At 45.0% G+C, this 23,600-nt stretch overlaps 1 protein-coding gene and 1 long non-coding RNA gene across 2 annotated transcripts in view; one reads left to right on the top strand and one right to left on the bottom strand.

Moving 5' to 3' along the window:
• Positions 1–652: 652 nt before the first annotated feature.
• On the bottom strand, positions 653–7,058 carry LOC135576168 (uncharacterized). Its single transcript, XR_010467807.1, has 2 exons — positions 6,861–7,058; positions 653–6,232 (listed from the first exon to the last, which is right to left on the bottom strand). It is a non-coding gene; the product is annotated as an uncharacterized LOC135576168 (long non-coding RNA).
• A 132-nt stretch (positions 7,059–7,190) lies between these two features.
• The window catches only part of WNT3 (Wnt family member 3), a 52,627-nt gene continuing 36,217 nt past the window's right edge, over positions 7,191–23,600 (top strand). Inside the window, exon 1 of the mRNA XM_021295409.2 lies at positions 7,191–7,468. Coding sequence (XP_021151084.2) covers positions 7,389–7,468 — 80 coding nt within the window. The 5' untranslated portion in view covers positions 7,191–7,388. The remainder of the gene's footprint in view (positions 7,469–23,600) is intronic.

Genomic DNA, 23,600 nt, shown 5'->3' with positions numbered 1-23,600 from the left:
CACATTCACCTGTGTGTAGACCACATACACATACAATGGCTTTACACATACCCAGCCGTTCTACTCATACTTCACCTGAATCCTTATCTATCGCTTCATAATGATGAAAAAAATTGCATCAATGTGCAAGAAACCCTTCTGAGACCTTTTTCTTTGGGTGTTAGCCTGACAAAGCTGCTCAGGTGAAGACTGAACGGAACCCTAGAAGTTGTCTGGAAATAATTGTCCCACTGATAACTGATGGCTGATGGAACAGGCGCTCTATTCGACCAGACTCAGATCTCCCGTTACTTCAGAAGACAAGTAGGGATGACTTGGACAGAGGAATAGAAGGTTAACAGTGAAGACTTCAAAGCTTCATCACAAGTACTGCCTCTTTTTAAGTCTATTGCTGAAGTAGTGTCCCCACTTGCTGCAACATGGTACGACACTATTTCAGGCAAAACTGTGCCAATCAAACATAATACTTATGTCATTTTATTTACTGAAGTTTGAAATGGGCTTCATTGCTAGCTCCGTGTTCCAAGTTGTCATAGTCACTAAACAAAAATGCATCATTAGGTGACTTTCTCAACATCTCCATGGCAAGAGAGTGTGATCTGAAAATCTAACCAGAGTTTGAACTGTGAGGTGCTAAAGGAATTTTAGCAGGTTCCAGTGAAAGAAAGAGGTTTTTATTCAAAGTCTGTGACAGTTCCAGTCCAGTGGCACCCGGCACTGAGACAAGGTGTCCTTAGAGAATTTCTGACTTACTGGCAATGGTGGAGGAACCAGCACTCAGCATCTCACTTCGCATATTTCCTGTGACCCCCCTGACCATAGAACAAGATATATATGCATAAAAAGAAGAAAAATTAAACCACGAGAGGCACTATTTATCATTCACTCTGCCCTTCACATGCAAGGACAGAAATTCCAGTTCTGCTCATATGTTCAGTAGTAGCGGTGTTGTTAATAATAAGAAATGTTTTGATTATTAGGTCTGTGATTCATAGCTGTCCCTTGATGTTCTAGCTCAGGTCTGCACAAACAGAAGGAGAGACACTTCCCTCCTGAAGGAAACAACAGGACACACATAGAAGCAATTATTTCCCATGTTTTACAAGCAAGAAATACAGGGACAGATAAGGAACCTGAGCCACCAAATCATATGAGGAGTCATTGGTAAAGTTGAGAACACAACTCAGGTTTCCTGAGTTTGGGTATGACACCAGGTACTACAGCAGCTTACTCCACCAGAGCTGCAAAAATGTAAAATGAGAAGTCTCAGTCCTTAACCACAAGATCTTCTGGGATATTGCAGCAAAAATTTGTTTCGAAGGAGTTACTGTCATCACTGGAAGACAAAGTATCCTGAGTGCAGGATTTCTAAACCGTGAGCTTAGAATATTTTGAAAAAAAATATATATATTTAAAGAGTGATGTAAGGATATTTTCAGGGGAAAAAAAAAGCCATAGAGCTATTCCTAAAACACTAAAAACAATGCTAAAGAGTTTTGCTGAACTCAGAGCTTTCTGTTACCATCCCCTCCACAGCCATTAGACCTCCTGCTAAAGCCTGACTTTGCTTCATTGCTGTGTCTTCGGCAAAGTAGAATTAAAAAAAAAAAATAAAGTAAAAACAACATCATGGTGCTCATCTGAACAGCTGAAGATCTATTTTCCTATGACAGTGGATACTTCTTCCCTGTGGCCACCTCTCCTGTAGGAACCTACCAGCCTGACACATCAACTGCTCCACCGGACATACAGGCAGGGAAACGTGAGAGGCACATTCCCTCCATCCCGCATCAGCCACGAGCTTTAATACATAGGTGTTTTTGGACTAAACATGGACATGAGGTACCTAACAGGAGTGAGAGGTATGCAGGCTTGTCTGTGCAATGTCAACGTGCTGGAGCGTACCCACCCTGATCATTGGTGGTCGAGCATGTCAAGAAGATACCTGGAAATAATCCTGTCCAAAGAAGATCAGAGGTCATGGAATACTCATTGAGGTCCTTCTTTACGTCACACAGCTCAGGTGTTAATATGAGATTGCTGTTGCCCCATAACGAATGCCTTGGTGTGCCCAGTTAACATAAACTGAGATGTAAAGAACCAGAAAGCACAGAGGAGGACAGTCTGTTGGAGCCAGAGGGAACATAAGGATCTAGGAGACAGGAGATTTGGCCAAGAAAACTATGGAACAGGTAAGTTTAGAGAGAAATGTTAGTGTTACCAGCTGTACGTTAGCAACAAACACAACTCTCAGCAACATGCAGGTTTTGGGTAGTTTAAGATGGGACTCATACAGCTCATTCATGCTTTTGGGAAGGATTTATTCAGCTCTTTACATTACTTTTTTGTAATGGTTTACTCCAGGACTGTTGGCTAGAGCCATCAAAGAAGAAATTCGCTATTTTGCCTCCACTTTAGATACTAAGACCAAAATTTAGGTCTCCAAAACAGCGAACTCAGCTGCTGCTAAGACTTGAAACCCCCTAAAGGACCATGGTCTAGAGGAACCCACCTTCTCAGTTTCTGTTTCTGGCCATGCCTAGAAGTTCCCAAACATGCAGTTTAACATCTAGCACACAGCTAAGCCACCCTCCACCACTGAACCAGAGTCAACGTGCAAATCAAGTGCTCTGATACCATTGCTTAGTGCTGCATCAACGGACCACAGGTCACGTACGTTCCATGCCTTCCCCAACACACTGAATCAGACATCTGTCATGTCAACCTTCTCTGTCATGTCATCCCGGGTCATCCATCTATTACCCTTTGCTGTGCAGTTTGAGTCATTCTCTTGACATCACATTGACCACGGGGTGATTCCACCAAGGACAGGTCAGCTCACACTCATCAGTGAAACACACTGAGAACAAACCCAGGAGACTCCATGGTCCCATCACCTTCCCCAGGCGCTCCATTTCTTCCTGCTGGTGGATTCTGATGGAGAAAGGAAGAAAGGCTAAAAGAAATAAAAGTGACAGAAGTTAGAGCACCGAGGGGAAGGAGAGGCATGTTTCCAGTGTAACTACAACGTTCCTTTGCTGCAGTGTCTTTAAAATAAACCAAAGGATCCCTTCGGACACTTTGGCACCTACAGTGGTTGAGTTTGCAGTGGTTTGTGTGTTAGCACAATACAGAAGGACCTTTATACTGACATTGTCAAGGCAACAAGACTTTTCTTGAGCGGCCAAACCTCTAGTTTCCTCATTTTTTTCATTTCTGGGCATATTGAAGCAGTCTATAAGAGTCAATATTGCCAAACTAGACAGACCAATGTGATTGAAAAGACCCTCAGTAAATAAAACTGTCAGTCAGCAGCACAAGAAGGTATCTATGTGTGAAATTTTGAAATCACACTCTTTTGGGTAACTGTCATTTGCTCTTAGAAATTACATTTAAAATTAATGTTTGCTGTAGAAACTATAAATATTTGTTCAGGCTAACATGAAATATCCCCAGGATAATTTTAGCATGTACACATCGAATTTCATTTTGCAACAGAGAAGACTAAAAGTAAGTCTGTCCGCTTCATAGGCAACCTAGTCTTCATCCCCGTGAGACGGGTCATGCTCCTGGGTGAGATATGCCTGCCATTTTAGGGCTTCAGGGATCTAGGCTGACACAACTGAAGACACAACTGAAACCTGACGTTGTTTTTCTAGTCATCTTTCTACCCATTTCAGTGGGAAAAACTTAGAGCCAAGAGTCACTGCAAGCCACACATGAACAGGGTTGGAGACAACAAGTATCTTCTACTTAGCTGCTGGACAATGTCTGGAAGAGGCTACGAAGCTGGTGAAGGTTTGGAGGGGAAGCCGTATGAGCGGCTGAAGTCCCTGGGTTTGTTCAGCTGGAGCAGAGCAGACTGAGGGCAGAGCTCATGGGCTGCAGGTTCAGCAGGAGCAGGAGGGGCAGGCTGAGCTCTGCTCTGTGACAGTGACAGACCCAGGGAATGGCAGAAGATGTGCCAGGGAGGGTCAGTGGGACATGAGGAAAAGGTTCTTGACCCAGAGGTGCTGGACACTGAACAGGCTCCCCAGGGAGGTGTCACAGCCCCAGCCTGACAGTGTTCAAGAAGAGACTGGACAACGTCCTCAGACACACGGGGTGACCTGTGGGGTGTCCTGTGCATGGACAGGGGTTGGAGTCCATGATCCTTGTGGGCCCATCCAGCTCAGGACATTCTATGACTCCATAATTGTATGATTCCACTCACAGGATCCCACAGGATCTCCACGCCAAAGCAACTGCAGACACACTCAGGTCACCGCCTCTTCCCAAAAGTTAGGACAACAAGAATTCCTCATGATGCTGGGACAAACAGACCATGATGTTCAGAGCAGATAAAGAGAGCAATGGGTAGGAGAAGTTAAAAGGTGTGGGAGGACAGGGGATTGTGAAGCTTCATCAGACACCTGTCACAGCCTATTGAGAGCTTGCCATCGATTTCAGTCTGCTTGGGATCAAATCTTTACCAACAAGCTGCTCATCTTTCACAACTTGTCTGTGGCCACATCAATATGATGTTGGGAGGTTACTGGGGTGTGGGTTGGGTGCTTTAGCATCTCTGCAGCACTTCCTGAGGCAACAAACACTGAGATCTCTGCCCAAGGCACAACAGCAAATAAAATCTCTGGAGTTTGGGTCTTGGGTCACTTTCCCCCACTTGGTTGTCTGCAGAAGCAGAATTTTGTAGCTTGTTTTTGGCTTGATTTATAAATCCTAGCATCCAGAAGTGTATAAAGAGCACTTCGTAATGCTGCTCAGCATCTGATGTACAGGAACATCCCAACCACCAAGACCTTGATGATGGAGAAATTCTTTTTCTCTGTTGCCTGTCTGAGTGTCCACACACAGTCCAACCAGTCATTCAATTCAGAATCCAAAAGCTCTCCTCAGTAGGATTTCTGCGATGTTGGGACTTCTTTGTCCTTTTCCATGGGATGCCAGTCAACTGTACTATCACCTCAGCTATCTTCAGTCCTTCCTTTGCTGCCTCTTTAACAGTTCAACATGTTAATGATGAAAATGTTTTTGCTCAGTGCTTTTAATTCTTATTCTGTTTGTGCAGCTCCAAAAAGTTAAACAATAGAGATACAAGTCTGTGTAGCAATTTAAAGTCTGCTTTTGCTAGATAGACTTATAGATTCTTTAGTGGCAACTCACGTATTCCATCACTTTAACCGGTGAGTTAAAAGTGCCTGTGATCATTCCCTGGCACTGGACCCAGAGAGACAGGGACACAGGATCATCTTCATCCATCCTGCTAAACTCAACCTCCAGAAGGGGTGGATCTCATCTTAAGAGTCTATTTGGAACAGTTTCTGTTCCACACTAACCCTAAATTGTGAGCAATATTCCTTCAGGTCTGTGCAAGTTGGCCAGGCCAAGCCCATGCCAGGTTCTGTGCTTCACACCTAAAAACATGGACAACGAGTTCAAGATCTGGGGAAGATTCCCAGGTAAAGCATGACTTAGTGGAACAAATAAAGTCTGTCTCCAAATGCTCGTTTGAAAACCATCACGTTCTTGAACGCAAGTGATTGTTTCAATAAAACATAGCTGGGTGTCAGGTAAGTGATTTGCCAGGGTAGACTACACCAAATATACCTCTTGGGATTTGAGATCACACCAGAAGAACAAGCCACGTTTAACATCTATGATGGGTCACAGGTAGCTGGGAAACCCATTGCACTAAGCCTGGAGAAGCCTGGGTTCATAGTCCTTGCAGCAGAAGCAGAGACTCATGAAGAGGTGCAGAGGGACCAGCGGGGAGATGTCATCTCTTGGAGGCATGATGGCCAGGAAACCAACTACCATTTATGAAAACAGCTCTGCACTGAGTATCCAAATACACTAAAATCTATAAGAACTGGGAATCCAGAAAGATGGAGGCGTGAGGCATGCCAATAATTAAACAGCAACAAGGAATGTGTTTGTACCCAGGGCTTTAGTATCAGGAGAAGGTCTAGAACTTTCAAAACCAAGAGATGCACCAAGCTGCCCAAGACGGGAACTTGGGCCTCTGTTAGAGCCACTGATCTGCAATAAATAGATTTGCTGGCTACTCCTAAAGCACCTCATCTCCAAGTGATTGCAAACTGGGCAGTTCCACTGCAGGCAACAGAGCCGGGACTGTCAAGTGCGCTTCACGAGCAAAAGCACCTTTATGGACTTCTCTTTGTCCTGTTCTGTGGAGTCATCCACCGGGTCTGCTACTCTGGCACAACAGCTCCTGCAAAAACAGCATCTCTGTGCAGTAACAAGGATTTTCAGGGAAAATCTTTGTTGGGTCTATTTGCAATATGCAGCCTCTATAAAGTGACAATGCTTTTGATTTTATTATTATTATTATTATTATTATTATTATTATTATTATTATTATTATTATTATTATTAATTTATTTATTTATTATTATTATTATTGTGGGTTTTTTATAATATTTTCATCTTTTGGCACCCAAAGATGTACTTCACAAGAAATTAATTAACAGGACACCTTCCCATCTGCCTGCTCCACTCTCACCATGACATGGCATTCTTTCCTCAATAGAAAACCCAGCTGCCACTGTTTCCCCCATCCATCCATCCATCCATCCATCCATCCATCCATCCATCCATCCATCCCACCCACACGCTTTCAAAAACCTGGGCAGTGCAGATTTCATTTCAAGTTTATAACCGGCTTTGCCCACATGGCTCACATCAGCACTTTCAGAGGGTTATTCTGCCTCTTTGGTGCTCCCATTATCTCCGTCTCCAGCAAGGGTTAATGTTCACCTCCCTTTCCATCCAAAGAATAAGTTGCCTATCTCACCCCCACCGTGAGATTAAGCGCAATCGCATTCACCCTTCGTCCTTACCTTGCAAAGTCTTGGCATGCCAAGCCAGAACACGGTCTGTGCATCCTGGGTTTCTAAGTGAAATTTAAAAAAAAAAAAATATAAATATAGATGTATAAAAAAAAGAAAAACCACGAAACTCCAAAAATCTCACTGCCCCAGCGAAGTCTCCTGCAAAGAGGGTTGGTCTGTGTTAGCGAGGGTTAGGAACAAAGTTGTGGGGTGGAGGGGGAGGAGAGCGTGATTGACAGCCCTGAGCTGAGACTCATCCCTCACCTTGGGCCATGCGGTCTGATTGGCTGCCTGCTGACATCCCCAAGCCCTGCACTTTTTAATAGACGCTTTTGGATGATCTACAGGGAAAAGGCTTGGAGAGGTGTGTTTCTGACAAGCCAGAAAGTCACCCGCACTACGAGGGACTTTGTTTAACTCTTTTTTTTTGTTGTTTTTTTTTTTGTTGTTGTTGTTTTTTCTGTAAGGAGGGGGATTCTTCATTTTTCGCACTTAATGTTTTTCTGCAAACTTCGCTGAGATTTTCCCCTTGGACTAATGGATTACCACCTGCTTGGACTAATTTTATCTTTTCTCTTCAATGGCACAAAGGTCTTAGCCGGTTACCCAATTTGGTGGTAAGATTTCTTCCCCCCCCTTCCCTCTTTCTATGATTGATTAATGAATTAATTAATTATTAGCTATGGGATTTGTGTGTATGCGTGTCTCTTCCTTTTCACCCTTCGCCCTGCTGAGCTGGCCACGACCGAATGTTCGATTCTTAGCATAATTTCTTCAGATTTGGCTGGTAATTAATGACAAGTTTGGGGATTATTTTTAAAGGGCAATGTCTAGGCTTCCCTTTGCACAAATGGAGTCTTCCCCACCACTCTTAATTTCTCCATTTTCGTCAGTGTAGCAATAGGCATTTGTTTTCGATGTGAAAGGATGCGTATTTATTTCCTTGTGCAATAGGAATTCTGTCTGTTGCATGGCTGTCTAGCAGGTATTTTCTTCCTTTCCACTAAACTGTGATCGATCCTTTAAAGAAAACATTTAATTCTATTTTATTTTTGGCTGCTGCAGTTTTTGGACTTCTTTCTCTTCTTTTGTTGCATTCTGTCTTGTGAATTTAGTCTGGCAAATAAGCTGAGAACGCAAATGGCACCTGAGAAAATATGCATTGGTAAAATTCCTCAAATCATGGATTTTGTTGTTTTTAATTACGGAAATGTCACTTGAATCCTTGCACCAACAATAAAAATAATTTTTAAAAGAATTGGTTGCATCCTATAATGTGGTTGATAAGAAACCTGAGTTTCTTATTTTAAAAATAAATATAACACTACATAAACAACTACATTAACAAAATACAACTAGAAGCACTTTAGAATAAAAAATACAGAAGAAAACATTTTGTGTCATTTAAAAGCAGCAGACAGCGAGTTGCATAACAGAATATTTCAGTTAATTTGTGTGTTTATCATGTAGGATTTCTCGCTGGAATCTGTCTTGTTAAGTTTCTGTATGTGCCAGGTAGGGGCTGTGTAGCTTCATGATCCGTAGGGCAAAGAGGGAGATGCTGGAATTGGGTGCTACTGAGATTCTTGGGTTATTTTCACCTTTCCAGAAAAGTCTGGGTTTTTTTATTATTGAATTAGATTCTTTCAGTGCCAACATGGAGATGGAAAGGTGGGAGTGAACTTGGAAATGGACTGCCATGTCTGCGAATATTTAGAAATCAGAAGGGAGAAGCAGCATTTTCTTTAATAATTCACTTATTACCGTGGACTTTGAGAATGAAAATGTGCCGTTCCAGTAGAGAAAGATTGCGAACACAATGAGAAGTCCACGCTCAGGAAGCATTTAAAAGCTACCCAGGTTCATGAAATGGCTAAATCACAGCATGTTTTCCCAAAGAATTAGATTATTTCCTCGCCCTGAGCGTGGCTGCGTAACTTCAGCATCCACGCCTGGGGCAGCTGAGCCAACCGAAATATAGACAGTGTCACTTTGATTCCTTACGTCCCTTTTCTTCTTCATCTGGGCACCAGCGGGTCTGAATGGGGGTGGGTTGTGGAACAGGTCAGGATCTAAAGACAAGGATCTGCATGGGGCAACGGTACCCGGTGGTGACATCAGCTCTCCCAGGGTCTCACCAGCTCCTGACCTGCCTCAGGCTTTGATATAAATCAGGATTTAATGCCTGAATCAAGGAAGGTTTCAACTCTCGGTGTGAGGAACCAAAATCTTGACAAAAAAGGTCCGTGAAGCGAAAATGTCCCTGTGGGCAAAATGTCCCTCCCTGTTTTCAGGAGAAGATGCTGAAACAAGTGTCTGGCCCATGTCCTTGCCTTGTCCAAAATCCCTTCAAGTTCGCCCAAAATGAACAATACAGAGGATAAGTCAGATGCAAATAGCAGGGGCACAGCAAGCAGCATCCATGAGGAAGGAGGGAGCTGAACAAGCTATTCGCAGAATTTCATTCAGTAGATCCGTGCCTTGTGTATTTTTTGGAGATTCTGTCAATACCAAAATTCCAGAGAGTCTCTGTCACGCTGAAGGGATGTGACAAGATGCCCCAAGTAGACATCAGAAATGTCAGGGGTGTTAGGGGCTTCTTGAAGGCCGAGGGACCAGAAGGGCAGAAATACCTGGGCCAGGGCTCCCCGACAGCTCAGGCAGACAACGCTTCCCATAGCACACAAAATCAAATAGCTCTTTCTATCCTGCTGAAGGCCTTGAATATCTGCTCTGTGGAGCTGAGGTCTTGCCTACCATGTGCTCTGGTATGATGTGATCCATACTCTTAAGAAAAAAACATCCTCTTCTGGTTGTCTTCCTGATTCTCTGATCTTCAGGCAGAGTTTAGGGGATGAGTCCCACTTCCAGGGTTAAACACGCTCTGGAACAGAGGGAGGGAAGCAAATGTGGGGCACAGCATCAGCCCAGGGCCCTGTGCTGGGTTCCTGCACTTCTCCAGGCCAGGCTGGACCTGAGATCAATCAGTGCTTCTTTACCCTTAGTTAAACCCATTTCTCCTAAACATGAGACCTTCAGGAAGAATACTTATCTTGCAGGATCCCAAGGCTGCTGACAGATAGTGCTTGGTCCTGCTGGTGCAACCATCCTGAGTGTTTTTCTAGGGTATAGGGAATAATTTGTCAGCAAAATCAAAACAGACCATTTCTGCTTTGGGGCATAAATGGGAAAAAGGGTTATTCCTGTAGTGGAAAGTGTCTGAATGCACAGAAGGGAAAGAAGTGCAACGAAAACAGGGTCTCAGCACTTTGTAAATGGGTTTAGGGTTGGCTGGAATAATCCAGCCACCCCACAGTGCAGTCAGACAATAGTTGCAAGCACAACATCGATGACAGTGCAGTGCAAGGAATAAAAGCAAAAAGATGAAGCTGCTCAGGGTTTGCACTGAGGTGTATTTTTATTGAGGCACCAGGGAAGGACGCTGGCCATCCGGTTATGTTACCTGGAGAGAGCATAATGTGACAGTAACCCTCCAGCTTGCACGCTGTCATGTTGGAGGGTGGATCCTGACCTTGGCCTCAGTGGTGAAATGTTATATATCTGACAGTGAGTCTCAAGCTACCAGCTCTTGGCATGGGGAACAGTCTGGACTGACACCTGCAAAGGGACAGATTAAAGGGTGCAAACACAGCTCTGCAGCATCCAGGCTCGCTGGTGGCAGCGGGAAAGTGGAACCACTGTGCTGCAAAGCCAAGACAGGGGGTTGCAGTCCAGCCTGTTTGGTTGCTGGCAGGTCCTTGGCATCATCCTGTCCCTGAACAACCAGCATCTTCCCAGGCAATGCCTGAGCGTGGTCCAGGGGTGGCACAGACTGCAGATGTAACCTTCAGTGAGCAGGGCTGGTGTTTTGCCATAGGTGCAGCCCTTCTTCACATGCTTCTGTCTTATTACAGCAATGAAAAGGAACAAACAGGGCACAGATGGGAAAAGGTCATCTAAATGCTGCCTGTGAGAGTGCTGGCAAGAGCAGCTGAAGCCAACAAAAGCTTCCTCACATCTGTGTCCAGCACTTATGTTTTCTGGGTTACTACGGCTGAAAGAGCGTCAGAGGAGGAAGGGATGGAGAGATGTGGTGAGGCCATGGAGACCAGGACTGCTGCTCCTCCTGACCCTTCAGGGATGGTGTGTGTGGAAGCCAAGTAGGCAGCAGTCATGGGTCATGCCAACAACCCTTTTCAGTGCCAGGCAGAGGGGATGGTGATGACACCAATCACACCCGCAGTCATTTTTTTAATCCCAAATACCCTAATGACAGAATGGACAACAGAACACATCTGAGTCATGGGGTTGGGGGGAAACAAGGTGTGAAAGACTGCTCAAAGCAGCATATAGACAGACTGATGGATGGGCCCAGAGCTTTCTGGTAACATCCTAAATTTAGATGAAAATCTAGCTCATGGCCAGAGCTGTGTCAGGGCAGGCCAACAGAGATATTGTGGCCCGGGAAACAGCTTGAAACCACTCCCAGGATGATAATACATGTGCAGGGGCTGAAGAAGACAATCAGGGAGACTACTCCACCCATGAACTGAGAAGAAACACCAAATGCTTTCTTCTTCCATAAGTGTAATTCACCAAGAAGTCTTGAAGACCTCTGGTGTGTCACTAGCCTGGAGAAAGGAGACAGATTTGGAGTCCTTAGTGTAAACAGGGACTAAAAAATTCAGCCCCACTTCTCTCATGATTCCTCAAGACATAGTATTAACAGGTCACTGCCCATAACTGTGACTCTCACCAAGTGCATCTTCCCATCCAGCATTCATTGGCATCTAAGCAGACAATTTGGCAACTGGAAGAATGGCTTTGTCCATCATATATTATTAAATTTTACTTCTATCCCTCAGAAATGTTTTCAGGGGAAGCTGGAGGCTTTGGCAGCTGACTGAGGATCCCAGTGGCCTTGGGCCCCTAGCAAGAGGCAGAGAGAAACTTAAAAACATGTTCTCACTGGTCTCACAGCAACTTCCTCATTAGGAAAAACCTGTATGTGAAAACCATTTGCATGTAGATGTAGTCTGAGTTGACATGTAACTCATCTTCTTTGGCTTTCAGTGCCTCACCTTGCTGGGATGAATGGGACACTTGATTCTCTTGGCAGTCTTTATTTTTCATTTTCTGGAGGTTGAAAACATTTATATCCTGTAGCCCTTGTTTTTTCATAGGCATGTGCCCCTTAAAGCTTTATTCAAAAGGAATAAAATGGCAGTGAGGCATCAGACTATGAGAGTGGATTTCCTGATGCAAATCCAGCTGCTGTATCGCTACAAAGGAAGAAAACAATCCCACGTAGAGATTTCCTACAGCTTAAAATGTAGCCAGTTCTGGAGAAAGATGACTAAGTTAATGACGGGGTTTGTCAGTGGCAGAGCCAACAGCAGTTGCCCTGCAAGCCCAGAGGTGCTGCTCTGGAAGCTGCTCTGGCACACGAAGCCAAAGCTGCTCCACCAGCAGCCTGCGCTGGCACGTGAAGCTCTGAACTGGGAGAGCTGACGCATAGACCGGGCGTCACCTTCCGCTGGCGCCGCTGGAGGGTGTCACAGCCTGCTGCCCCAGACGTGACAATGCTCTGCCTGCCGAAGCGGCGGGTGAAGCCGCCTGGGGACGCAGTGATGGCAGAGGTGGTGAGGAGAGATGCTGGGGTGACGTGTGACTGCTCATGGAAACAGCTATCAATAACCAAATAGCTGCAAGCATTCAGGATCTTGTGGTTTCAAAGGCTGTCTTCAGCGTTCTCCACAGCCAGGCATGGTCTGTGGGCATCCATATGCCCACCTTGCCAAATGGGATGGCTAGTCCATGTCATGAAAGCAAGAGCTTTCCACAGTCAACCTGAAATTGGGATAGGATGGGTAGTCCATGCCATGAAAGCAAGAGCTTTCCATGGTCACCCTGAAATTGGGATGGGATGGCTAGTCCATGCCATGAAAGCAAGAGCTTTCCACAGTCAACCTAAAATTGGATGGGATGGCTAGTCCATGCCATGAAAGCAAGAGCTTTCCACGGTCAACCTGAAATTCAGATTCATTGTCTGTCCCATACAGCAGACACACGTGGGCAGCCCCAGTCATTGCCAAGGGAGCTTCTGAGAATGTACAGCCCGGTGAACCTCAACGTGCCCGGCTTTTGGCAGAGTGTCAGTCTGGCCAGGAAGCATCTTTGGTTGGTTTTCCCTCTCCCCTGCATGGCAGAGTGTGGTGCAGGGGAGTCCTGAGATCAGTGACAGCTTCAAAATGCTACTAGAACACAACAGTAAAGAGCAGTAAGAAATCTACACATCTCCCTAAATATCAAGAAGCTTCATTCCTTCGATTGAGGTTGAAGGAACTGGGGCTGTTTGGCCTTGAGAAAAAGAGGCTGAAGGGAGATCTTATCACTGTCTACAACTGCCTGAAAGGAGGTTGTAGCATGAACAGTGTTGGTCTCTTCTCCCAAGTAGCAAGTGATAGGACAAGAGGAAATGGCCTCAAGTTGCACCAGGGGAGGCTCAGATTGGATATTAGGAAAAAATTCTTCACTGAAGGGGTTGTGAAGCACTGAAACAGGCTGCCTGGGGAAGTGGTGGAGTCACCATCCCTGGAGGGGTTTAAAAGGTGTATAGACAAGGTTCTCAGGGACATGGTTTAGTGCTAGAGTTGGGTTATGTTTGGACTCAATAATCTTGAGTGAGTCTTCCAACCAGAATGATTCCACGATTCTGTGAAAACTAACCACTCATATCTCCTGGAGTGTCCCAGCCCCAGGGATACACTCTGTCCTGCAGGGCCAACACAAGCCTGGAGACAGATGAACATAAGGAGAAGGGCTTCAACTCACATAAAGACTTAGAAGTGCTTCTGCCATTAAGCCAGAAATCTCTGTTACCATTCCTGTAACTAAATTAAGAAGTAAATGTAAGTGGTCACAATGAGTTTTAAACAGGTTTTTGCAAACTGATTGATTTTAATTTGAATCCTTCATTAACAGCAGCATTTGACAAAGTGAAGCACCTGCCTAAGGGACCCCATGCAAGAGCACTGCAAAATAAGAGAGGATGCTGTAGGGAGTGGAGCATCTCCCGTGTGAGGAAAGGCTGAGGGAGCTGGGGCTCTGGAGCTGGACAAGAGGACACTGAGGGGGGACTCATTCCTGGGGATCAATATGGAAAGGGGGAGTGTCAGGAGGATGGAGCCAGGCTCTTCTGGTGACAACCAGTGACAGGACAAGGGGCAATGGGTGCAAACTGGAACACAGGAGGTTCCACTTAGAGATGAGAAGAAACTTGTTCCTGGTGAGGGTGGCAGAACCTGGCCCAGGCTGCCCAGGGGGGTTGTGGAGTCTCCTTCTGTGCAGACATTCCAACCCGCCTGGACACCTTCCTGTGTAACCTCATCTGGGTGTTCCTGCTCCATGGGGGGATTGCACTGGATGAGCTTTCCAGGGCCCTTCCAACCCCTGACATTCTGGGATGCTGTGATTCTGGCCACCTGGTACTCTTAGCCCAGGGCTGGCTGTGGCGTGTTGGAGATGCTGGAGGCCACCAACAAGCAAATTCACATACCAGCCGTGGTGAATGCTGGCTTGTTTCCCCAGCTGTATGCAAACGCACATCTTGATGTGGTCAGGTAGACACTTCGTACCCCAGTAGCACAGCCGTGTGTACGCAGAGGGGGAAGCAGTGACACTGATTACCAGGGGGAATATGAACCCAGCGTTGTGCTCAGCCCAAAGAAAATGAACTGTATGCTGGGCTACACTGGGAGGAGCGTGCTCAGCAGACTGAGGGGAGCTGTCACCCTCTGCTTGGCATCTGGGGCACTTGTAATATGGTGTTGAGAAGTGGCTCTCCCCCGTCCTCATCTCAAGAAGGACATAGAGAAACATGAGAGCAGCCAGTGGGTGTTTCCAAGATGGGCCTGGAGCACATGGCTCACCAGGAAAGATGGTGAGACCTGAGCTCATTTAGTCTGGGCAAGAGGAGACTGAGGGCTGTTCAACAGCAACCTATGGATTCCTGAAGGGATCTTACAAATATGACAGAGCAAATATTTCCTCTGTAGTGCCTAACAATATAGAAAAGGGCAGTTGCCACAGACTGGGACTCCAAATGTTTGTGCTTGCATGAGGACACTGCTTGCTGCAGGGTGTCTGGAGTGGGATGCCTGTGGAGGTGAGGAGGGTCCCTCCTTGGACATTTTCAGGACTCCACAATGTCCTGGCCACCATGGCTGGTGCTGGGGAGTGTCCTACTCTGAGCAGGTGCTTGGACCAGACACGGCCAGGGAACCTCTCAGCCATGATTTTTGTGAAATACCCTTTGCTGAGACCAACAGCAGTGCTACAAAGATGCAAAGTATCAGACAGGTCTTGGATTACTCAGTCCACAGTGTATGTCTAATGGGCAGTGGGACATTCATTAGCACCCTGAACACAACTAAGCAACTATTGCGGGCAGACTTTTGAGCAGGGCCTGCTGTGAGAGGACAGGGGGTGATGGTTTGAAAGTAAAGGAGGGAGATTCAGACTGGCCATGAGGAAGGAATTGTTGTCCCTGAGGGTGGTGAGATCCTGGCCCAGGTTGGCCAGAGAGGTGGTAGACGAACCATCCCTGGAGACATCCCAGGCCAGGCTGGACGGGCTCTGAGCAACCTGAGCTGGTGAAGATGTCCCTGCTCATGGCAGAGGTGGCACTGGGGGAGCTTTGAAGGTCCATTCCCACCCAAACCATCCTGTGATTCTGTGAACTCTCATCCATGTGAGAGATGGCAACATACAGCCCAACACACAGGTGCCAAAGAGAAACCAAATGGTCACTCATGTCACTCCTCTATACGCTACACATCTTCTGTGTCCAGAAATGAGCCATTGTCACTCCAGCGAGTTCATGACAGGTCTTTAGCTAATGCTTTCTCACTGTATTTGTCCTGGCTATGTTGCTCTCCAGCTTCTGCACCACAGTCACTGCTCACCTGGGTGTGTGAACCAAGGAGAGCTGCAAGAAAGCCTTCAGCCCTTCCTCCCTGTAGGCCCAGCATGGACCTGGCCAGCTTGAACCCTCAGAGGACATGACTCTAACATCACTAAATCACTTCTGACTTTTAAAATATATTTCTGTTATTTAGTTGATGCTCTGAAGGCATTTGATTTGCCCTGATGTCCTGGAGACCCCGTGAACACTGCCCACATACCCACCAGGGCTGTTAACCAGGAGGTAGAAGGTTATCTTCCACCTGATGTTGGTGACAGGGTCTTGGTGATGCTCATCAGGCCTTTCCACTGCCAACTCAAACAGTTCAACCTAAACTAGTGGCTGGATTCTGTATGGAAAGGCAGGAAAATATCCAAGTAGCCCATTTTAAAGAACCAAAAAGCAAACCTTAAATATGAAATAATAAAGATTAAAGAATTGTGCTGTGTGTTGAAAATATGCTGATAAAATGCACAGCACTTTCAATTATCTCTGTCAGTTATTCAACTGAAAAATGTCTTCATCTGATGTGTGCTACAAATCTCAGTTTCTAAGGCTTACCAGTGATAGGCCAGTCACCTAGAGATACATCTCATCTACTGTTCAGAGAAGCTGTTGGTCCGTCTGCCAACAGAAATCTCAGTGTGAAGAGGAGTGCAATACCCCTCTTGCACCATGAGAAGCAAGCTGTCTAAATCAATGTATGCTTATCATACAAAAATCATCATCACTTGGGTTAGCAATGGTATTTATTTAGGTATGTCTCACTGCTGACACTCTCAGCCTTGTAGATACAATTTGCATGAGTTGTGTTGAGCCAAAGTAGTATCTATGGCAATTTGGCTCAACTTGAGCCTGTTCTGAAATTTTTGCCAGACCTGAGTGAAAGATCCTAGGCACATCTAGCAGGAATCTTAGCAGTTGCTAGTTACTGTCTTCCTGTGGACTGGTGTTTGGCTGGTTTTAAAATGTGATGGCATATCAAATATGGAATATTTTTTAGCATTAAAATAGAAAATATTCTGGATTCAGAGTCCAGCCATTCAGCAATGTGAACACACCCAAAGTCCTCGATTGAAAGTCAAGGCCTTTGTGCATCCAATGAATACTTCTGAGTAGCTATTATCATTTTTATAGCATTGTGAAGCTCATACTGAAGAATTTTTGAAAATAGATTCATAGATTTTATTTGTGTCTATATGGACAGGACCTTGTCTCAAGAGATACAGTCAAACATGGAAATAAAAATCCAGTAGGCTGACATTCCTTCTTTAAGCACACTCTTACTCTCAGTTTTCTGAGAGCAATGGCTCTAAATGGAACTTGTAATGGAAATCGTGCCCAAGCTGGCATAGTTCTGAAAGATCATAAGGTACTTCTCAAAATAATAATCTATGGCAAGAGAATTGTAATGGGATTTGTCTCCTGGAAGGGTAGGATCCTGCTGTATGCACCTCACCAAGGCACCGTCTGCACCTGATGGAAATACACTACCTCTCTATAAGGCAGACCTGCGGAAAGTCTGTCTTAAGTCTGATCTAGGGAAGAATGAAATCAGCTGGTCCCTTTCTTCTGTTGGTACATGGACCCCCCCAATGACTGCAGACTAGACACCTGTTTTCCACAGGCTGTTGTTGGGATGAGACAAATCTAATGCTGACCAGCTCCTGAATAAATCCATAATCTCATTCTTCTTCAGTGCCCAGTGCCACTCAGTGGATCAGTGATCTTCCTAAAGGATCTGAAATGGGAAGGGCGTGTTAGGAACTTGGCTGTGTAATTTACCTATCACATATATAGACAGTTATAGCTCATATTCTTTATACTCAAAGTTTAATTTTAACCTTCTGTTGGCAGATACAATCTTATTTTTGCTGACCTGATCTGAGGTTCATTTTGTATCTACAAATGGAAGTCTTTTAATATCACTCAAGTTTGGAGGCAATATTGTCATGATACTGAATGTAGTGAAAAGCTTCTGATATAGAGGGGTATCAGGTGATATTATTTAAGTTTGTTTAGTGGAAGTTTCAGGGTAAAGACCGTATCAGGAGTGTGACATGGTGAAAACCACATCTTAGGACTAACCATGGGGCACAGGCTGAGAAATATTGTGTTATAGTTAACAGTACCTTTTTAACAGTGTCTGTGCATGTGAATTTACAGCTTTTCCTATTATAACACCTGGAGAGAAATCTTAGGACAAGACGTCTCAAAAGTCCCCTCTCTCACAGCCCAGGAGCACTGTGTTTCTTACTATTTACCCTGGACTATTTACCAGGACTGTTAGTGTAGTCACCTTGCCATGTTTGAAAACGTGAAAGAACGATGCTTTGGTGAGCAAATTTGGCATGATAATGGAGCCAAACTCTTTCTAATTCCTTTTCTAGAGATGGGGTTCCTGATCTGCTGATTTGCTAATTTGTCTTTTTCACAGTTCTCTGAACCTGCCTGGTTTTAATTAATCATACAAATCTGATCAAGTCTAACTGGCACCTTTCCCAGTACTTACACCTTTAATTTTTGAATGAGAAACACTTTCTTTGAACCACTCAACATCGCATTTGCTCAGATACTGGAGCTCTTCCTCCACCTTTTCAGCAAATAGAGTTTAAAACTGAAGGAGTTAGTGATAGCTGACAAACTCTTGATTTTTTTGTTTTGGCCCCATTTCTGTCTCATAGTCATCCAGTTTTCCTGCAGTTTCTTTCTGGCAATTGTGAAGAGTTATAAATAAGAAATTCACAGTGATCCCTGAAAACTGTCCCGGGGGCTTTTCGCAGCTCCAGTTCAGCCCTAACAAGTGCCACTCAACTCTTTACTCCCTGTTCCTCTCCTCCCCCTGGAGATGTCTGCCCAACAGGTCGCTCCATCTTGGATAGTTACCTTACTGACAACAGCACATTTTCAGGACAGGTTTTACCTGCAGAAGTCTAAAATAAGTGCCTCTTTTCCCCCTTGAACTATAGTGGCAGATCAGGACAATGGTCTCAGCTGAAATGTCTGCAGTCCATCAGATTAATCCCATCATCTGCATGTACAACACCGCTGGGTCCAGACTGCAAACCCACAAAATTACTCATTTTCTTGTAGGACTTACCATTTCAGCCTCCAACCCAGATTTCAGCCAATAGCACAGAAACTCCATGCTCCAGCTGTGCAGTTTCCTCATCGCTGATCTGGTTTTCACCTGATTTCCCAATATGTGCTTCCCATGATCGCTGGTGCTTTCAGTAGTTCTGTTTTTCTTTCGTTTTTGTGCTGCAAAGTATTTTCAATTGTATTTTTAAATTCTAACTGATTGTACTTCCTCTGGCCTAATTATCCCTGGTAACAACCGAATCACCTTTAATAAGTTTTTAATGAAATTCATCTGATTTATTTTTTACAAGTAGCTCATGTGGTACACCAAGTTATGGTCATCAGTTTATTTTCACTTTTCATTTCAGTTTGCTCATTTTTCCCTGCAAATCTCCTAAAAATGAGATCTCCAGAAATTAAGACCTCATTTGTGGTGTTTGTGTGGCAAAGCCTGTTGCTTCTGTTTGGTTAAGTGAGAAAGCTGAAAGAGTCTGGGAGCCTTTGCCTCTAACTAAGGCAACAGTGGTGCAATGTTCAGGATCATGGTTTTGGAGACTTAAGTTCTACCAAAACACCTGAAGGAGTCTCACCCCATGTCTGCTGGGGCCGTGTCTGCAGTCTCCACAGTCTTATCATGAACAGTGGCCTCATACCTTGGGGGCAACCCTTATTCAACCCTTGATCAGATAAATGAGAGTTTGCACAAAGGCAGTGCAGGGAGAATTAGGAAGAGCCAGACTATAGGGAGACACCCTGGTGATAGCGCTATCACCTGCACACTAAGTGGTCTAATTCTTTAAGTTCTTTTAAAATCAGCCTTTTATACCCAGGGGACACAGATGAGTCTTCCCAAGTGTTCAGAAACGATGTTACTCTAACACAGCTGTTTCCAGAGCATGGCCATGGTGGTGTCTCCCACCACAATACTAGTGCTAATCCACTTGCCTAGACTGCAATAATGGCTTTGTTTAGTCCCACCCTAGAGGCTGAGCTCAACGGATTGTAGTTACATTCATAACAAAATTATCAATACAGTATCCATGGTCTTAATGGTCTACAAGTCTTGAATCCTTGGTGTCCAGTCCTGCCTGAGGTTTAGTTGTGTTTCTCTCTTGCTCCATTCAGCCCAGCAGACTTGTAACCCAGGCACTGTGCATCATGGCTTGGTGACAGCTGGGGAGGCTTGTCCGTGGGTTTGCTGAAGAAAATACTCGAGTTTTACTTTGAGCCTTGAGACCTTGGTTATTAAATGTGCATTGTTTTTTCTGCACGGGTGGAAACCATACACAAACTGGAAAAACAACTTTCTGCTGTGGTTTTGAATATTGTGAATTCGAGGCTCGCTGGTAACCCATGAAAAATTAACAACGTGGTGTAGAAAATCTCCTTTGAGTACTGTAATGACTTACATTAGAAAACTTTTCTGTAGGAAAGGATGTAGATGTTCAAATAATGTTTGCTTGGGGGTGGTGTTTTCAGCCTTTGTTTCTTGAGTCATATGAGGCTCCAGTGAATGAATCTTCAGTAATAAGTCAACAGCCCGTTCTGTATGGCCTTACACATTATATCACCTAATAAAAGGTCCCCATCCCTCCACCCAGTTCCCCAAGAAAGGGTATAGTTTTTCATGTTGATTCTTCTCTACCTCTAGGAGGAGAGGATATTTCACATAACTCCAAATCAGATTATTGGTTAAAAGATATGAAAAAGGTAATTTTTTACATTGGCAAGGAGCTGGCAATAGAGTTTTGCAAGGACACACACTGTCCAACATATTGAAAAGGACTGTAGTGGGGGAACAGTGATGTGATGAGGTTTGCAAACGTAACACATTGCTCAGGATGGCCCAACACAAAGCTGACCAGAGAAGACAGGAATGGATGACACTCAACGGATAATAAAAAGGCAGATTCACTGCAAATTGGGAAAACAATCCCAAATCTTCACAGCTTTGATACAGGTTAGACTTTCTATTACAACCACCTTGGAAACAGACATTATTATGAACGGTTCTTTGCAGTTGGTGGGTCAGTGCTCAGTAACCAACATGTGCAATTGTACAATTGTACAAGCTTTGCACACGGCTGATCTCTCCCTTGTCCAGATTTTTGGGACCATGTTGGTTGAAAGGTGATAGAAAAGGTCTGTTAGGAGCTGTTGTTCGATTTGTTCTCAAAATGGAAAATATCAGCATGCCATTGTTTATTTTACTATTGCGTCCTGGGGTCTGTTTGCAATCTGATCATTGTGTTTCCCAAAATTGTGATAAAATGAAAAAAGTACACAAAAAAGCCAACAGCAACAAGGAACTAGAAGGGCCTTCATACAAGGATACAGTATTTAGATATGCATCTTGGAGAAAGACAATTATGAGTGAATACAATACAGATCTTGCAGATAATGAATGATGATAAGAGTGTGGCTAGGAAAAGATGTTTATTTCTCAGGATGTAAGAACCTGTTGTGGGTTAACCTTAGGCAGCTAAGCACCGCGGAGCTGCTCGCTCCCTGATGATGGGATGGGGAGAGAATTGGAAGAGTAAAACTACAAAAACTCATGGGTTGAGAGAAAGTTTCATAGATAAAGCAGAAGCTGCATGCATGGGCAAAGCAAAATAATGAATTCATTCAGTACTTCCCATTGCCAGGCAGATGTTCAGCCATTTCCAGGAAAGCAGTCATTGTGCTTAATTGGGAAGACAAATTCCATAACTCCAAACGTCCCCCACTTCCTCCTTCTTTCCCCAGCTTTTCAGTTAATTTATCAGACAGTGGGACCTCTGCAGCATGAGTCACCTCCCCAGCTGATGCTCCACATTTCTGCCTTCTTGACAGTCCATGATGGCTTCCAGGATTCCTGGGTCATCAGGCTTTCAAACCCATGATCAGTGCAACCCACCAACTCCATGTAGTGCCAGATGCAGTGGGGACCCTCCCATTGAACATCCAGCCCAGCAACTGAGGTGCCAAGAGCAGCTGTGCTTCAGCACCAGGCACTTTTGAAATGGCTAAAAATGCTTCGCCAAAGCCTCTTTTTCATTTGGAGAGTGTAGATCAGGTTTTTCACATCTTGTCCTGTCTGGACTGGTCAAAGGGCTACTGCACAAACTGTCTCCTGATTAATTGGTTCATAGGCTTATTGCTGCTTCCAGGTGAAATTATTTGCCCTTGAGTTTAAAATTAAGAGAGAAAAGTGTGTAATTAAATTGTGGAACATTTTCACAGTAAGGACTGTGGAGGTTGTATCTATATACATATATATATACACCATGGGGTGAGAAGCGGTTTGAAGAAAATTACTGAGGATCACTCCACTGGTGGTGCTTAAGCACAATATTCCAGAGATAGCCTTCAACTCAGGAAATCCCACAGCCCACCATGGCTGGAACCTGCACAAATGGGGTAAAGCCATCTTTTATGCTTTCCTTGTGTTCCATGTGTTCCTTGTGTTCTATGTCTCTGTGTGTTTCCTTGTGTTTCCATGGTGTTTCCCTTACACGGCTAAGATGGCTTGTGAAGGATGCAGAATACTGGCTACAGTGACCTTTGGAGCAGACTAAGCATGTCAGACAATTCAATACTTTCTGCAATATTCACGGCAGTTTGTGTCTCACATCTTTCTAGAGCCCAGCATCCCCAGCTCTGAGTCCCACTTCTCTCTCCATGGAAAGAGGATAGCAAAGACATAACTTTTCACCACAATAAACCAACAGGACTAATTCCAGATCCGGTTTCCAGAATATACAATTTGGCTTTTCCATGTTGTATCTGACACAAAACACTTTAAGGTCCAGTTCATCCAGGTGAGACAGAACTGGGTGCCTTAGTTTCAGCTCTGCTGCCCAGGATGGGTAGAGCCGAGCTCAGTGTGAGACCACGGCAATCACTGCCTCCTCCTAGGTCAGGGCACATCCTTCTTGGGGTAACCTCAGGCTGTTTATAGGAGCAGAATCACCCCTGTTATCTTCAGTTGTGGTCTTAGGGCACAGTAAAGGACTCTCCAAAGAGACACAGCCAAGGTGTCCACCTTAGATCACACCCCAAACTATGGAACGGCTGGGTAGATGTAGTCATTCTCATCCACAGTGTTCAACTGGATATTCCCATAGCATCTGAGCACTGGGCAGATGCTTTCCAGTGCCAAAGTTGCTCGCTCGTAGTGGGTAATTTCCAGACAGTTGGCACTAACTATTTATTGAGGTTAGCCGCCACCAAGGTGTCTCCAAAACAACACCCCAACCTGGAGGCATGTGGAGAGGGCTCGGCTGACCAACGGGGATTGACCAGCATCCCCACTGGCCTGGGTGAGGAGGTCTCCTTTCCTTCCCTCAATTTCTGTGATGCTCCTTTCTGCATTGTGTGTCCCATCACCTCCTCCTTCCTGGTAGGAAATGTTTCCCTCCATCGGTGCCAGCTTTGGGAAGGAGGCAGGAGAGGAAGACGAATCTGAGTGGGGGTTATTGCTTTGCTGGGAATGCCTCGCAGGCAGCACTGGCAGCAGAAGGGATGGGGAAGGGGCAGCAGCACTGACAAATGCAGTGGCCTTGGTTGCTCGTGGTGCATAAACAAATCTATCGTCCTGCCAGGACTTGCTGGTATGGAGCGAGCAAGTCTGCAAACGAAATTCAGCATCTCTCTTTAGTGGAAAGATTTTTCAGGGCTGAAAATCTTGCTGTGTTTATTGCGGTCACAGCCTGGAAACC

This window comes from Columba livia, chromosome 23, assembly GCF_036013475.1.
Source record: "Columba livia isolate bColLiv1 breed racing homer chromosome 23, bColLiv1.pat.W.v2, whole genome shotgun sequence".
NCBI lineage: Eukaryota > Metazoa > Chordata > Aves > Columbiformes > Columbidae > Columba > Columba livia.
The sequence above is the reverse complement of the archived record's forward strand: the minus strand, read 5'-3'. Positions and strand labels throughout refer to the sequence as shown.